This window comes from Trichosurus vulpecula, chromosome 3 (genome assembly GCF_011100635.1).
Source record: "Trichosurus vulpecula isolate mTriVul1 chromosome 3, mTriVul1.pri, whole genome shotgun sequence".
Lineage (NCBI taxonomy): Eukaryota > Metazoa > Chordata > Mammalia > Diprotodontia > Phalangeridae > Trichosurus > Trichosurus vulpecula.
The window spans coordinates 381,128,043-381,130,476 of NC_050575.1; the positions used below are offsets into that span (position 1 = coordinate 381,128,043).

Consider the following 2,434-nt stretch of genomic DNA (forward strand, 5'->3'; position numbering starts at 1 on the left):
CACGCACCTCCCCCTCCCCTAATTCCCGCTGAAGCTGACGGGGAATCGTGGCACGCGGACGGTGTCTCCCGGAGGGTCTTTGGAGGGCCGGTGGGGGCGGGGGGACTACTCCGTGGGTGCTGGCAATTCGAGCAGCGGCGGGGTCGGGTGGCGATCAGCTACAGGGGAAGGTTTATTGCACTGTTAGAAGGACCGGGAGGTATTTTTACCCCACCGCAGTAGGCACGTGGGGCTTTCTTTGATTAGCTTTAGGCGTGCGGACGGGCTAGGGAGCCCCCACGAGCGTCCAATCCCCGGGTGAAGGGAACACTGTGCAGCGTCCGGGAGCGCGGCGTCCGCGAGCGCGGCGTCCGCGGAGGAATCGGGTTCCCCAGCTCGATCCAGGTTGGGGCTTCCAGAGCGGCGGCGCAGTGCGCCCGGGGGTGGGGGGACCGACGACGCGCTCCGCCCCGCCCCCGCTCCCCCCCCGCCGGCCCCGGCAGGTCACGTGGCTGCGCAGCGCGCGGCCGGGGGCGGGGGGGGGGGCGGGTGTGTAGGGGAGGAAGAAGGAGGGGCGGCGGCAACGTGAGGAGGGGAGGTGGTGGCGGCGGCGGCACCTTGAGCATCCTGCGGCCGGCGGGGCCATGAGGAGGTAACGGGCCGGGCTCGGGCCGGGGCTGAGGAGGCAGCGGGGAAGGCGAGGGGTCCCGGAGGAGACGGAGAGCCGGGGCCCGGGCCAGGGCGCCCAGGAGGATCGGAGGGGCCGGGGCGCCCAGGAGGATCCGAGGGCCCGGGGACCGTCGGGGGACTGAGGAGAAGGGGGGCGGAGGAGAGTCTGAGGGCCGGGGGGGGGGGCGCCGAAGAGGATTGGAGGGACAAATCTGAGGGCACAGCGAGGGGATTCTGAGAATTGCAGGGACGGGGAGGGGGGCGTTGAGGAGAATCTGAGGACCGGGGTGGGGGGCGAGGAGGATTGGAGGGACGGGGGCGGGCTGAGGAGAATCTGAGGGCACAGTGCGGGGGCTGAGGAAAATTGGAGTGGGTGCTGAGGAGGATTGAAGGCACGGTGTGGAGAGTGAGGAGGGGCGTTGGGAGTGGGGTGAGGGGTGCTGTGGAGGATGCTGCGGAGGAGGGGGCTGAGGAGGAGGGGGTGTTGAGCATCTGAGGGCACGGTGGGGGGGCTGAGGAAGGTTGGGGGTGGGGTGGGGGGGTGCTGATGAGGAGGGCGGCTGAGGAGATGCCTTTCTCCCCACGTGGTTGTTGGTTCTTACTGGAGCTGCTCTGGGTGGGGGGTGGTCTGCTCCCCTTCCGGTGCCCCTCAGGGCCCATTTGTTGCTCTCTGGGATCTGCGCTAAGACAGTGGGGTTGCTGGTTCAGATTTAGGTGTTCCCCACCCAGCAGGGACAGGGCGTGAGTGAGGCAGCTAGAGACCGCACTGAGTCAGGACCCCAGAGATGTTTCTCTGGGACAAAGGGATACTATGTTACACGGTTGCAACTGGTCAGGATGACTGCAGCTTTGGCCCAGAGAACGAAATCTAGAGGTTCCTGACAGTGGTGGGAATACTTCATCACTTCATTTGTAGAAACAACAAAGCTTAGGAAGCTGCCAGTCTGCTAGCTGGGCAGAATTTCTGTACTCCCTTCTCCCCCCTTTCAGTATTTGGAATTCTGTTTTTCCCGTAGAGAGTAGTGCCCCCCCCCCCTTTCCCCACTTTTTGCTAGCTGCAAGAATGCCTAGTTAAGGCTCCGCTATGTATCCCAAGCACCATGGTATTTTTCCAGGGAATGGGTACAGTGTGTTTTAAAAGGGGGAAGGAGGAGTAAAAGCGGTCATTAGAGATTATCTAGTCTCCTTCCCCCCACAATTTTATGGTTGAGGAAACTGAGCCCCAGAGAAAGGAAGTAGGTTGCTGTAGGCCACAGGCTTTATAAGTAGCAGGTTGCTACTTATGAATCTGCTACTTATAAATTCACTACATAATACTGACTTGAATTCTTTCTACTTACCCCCTCCGTAGTGTGTTTTGGGAGCTGGGTGCTAGACAGAGGAAGGTACCCAAAGCTTAGGACAGCCTTGGTCAGAGCAGCAGCCCACCAGGGTACAGAGTCTATTATTTGGGAATTTGTTACTGCTGTGCCTTTGGGAAAGAACAGTTTTTTTTAGAATTGAAGTCTGGACTACTGGAGCCATGAATATTGCAATGATAGTAATACTCAACATTCATAAAACAATCTTCGAGGTGCTATATATCTGTTATTTCATCTGATACTTTATTTTTTTATTCTAGAGAGGTATTTGTATATTCATATTTATGATTCTTTTCCAAAAAGTTTTAAAACGCATCTCACTTTCCCATCAATATAATAAACTCAAATTAGCTCTTTTTTGTGTCCTCAGTTCTTTTCCCCCTAGAATCTTGTGGGACAGATCTCTTTTTATTTTCTTATGGTGT

General features: G+C 57.8%; 1 protein-coding gene across 1 annotated transcript; it reads right to left on the reverse strand.

Annotated features, from left to right (window-relative positions):
- Positions 1-248: 248 nt before the first annotated feature.
- LOC118842655 (vegetative cell wall protein gp1-like) lies at positions 249-1,308 on the reverse strand. The gene is made up of 3 exons (XM_036750060.1): positions 993-1,308; positions 597-787; positions 249-491 (listed from the first exon to the last, which is right to left on the reverse strand). The coding sequence occupies exons 1-3, from the start codon at positions 1,306-1,308 to the stop codon at positions 249-251; spliced, it is 750 nt and encodes a 249-aa protein (XP_036605955.1).
- Between the last annotated feature and the right edge of the window lie 1,126 nt (positions 1,309-2,434).

Excerpts from the sequence above, each read along its gene's own strand:
- LOC118842655 (XM_036750060.1), bottom strand. The coding sequence starts at position 1,308 with ATGGGCCCTGAGGGGCACCGGAAGGGGAGCAGACCACCCCCCACCCAG. Across the intron at positions 788-992 it reads TTTTCCTCAGCCCCCGCACT|TCCCCCGACGGTCCCCGGGC; the intron begins GTGCCCTCAGAT and ends CCTTCTCCTCAG. Across the intron at positions 492-596 it reads CCGGCCGCAGGATGCTCAAG|CCACGTGACCTGCCGGGGCC; the intron begins GTGCCGCCGCCG and ends CGCGCTGCGCAG.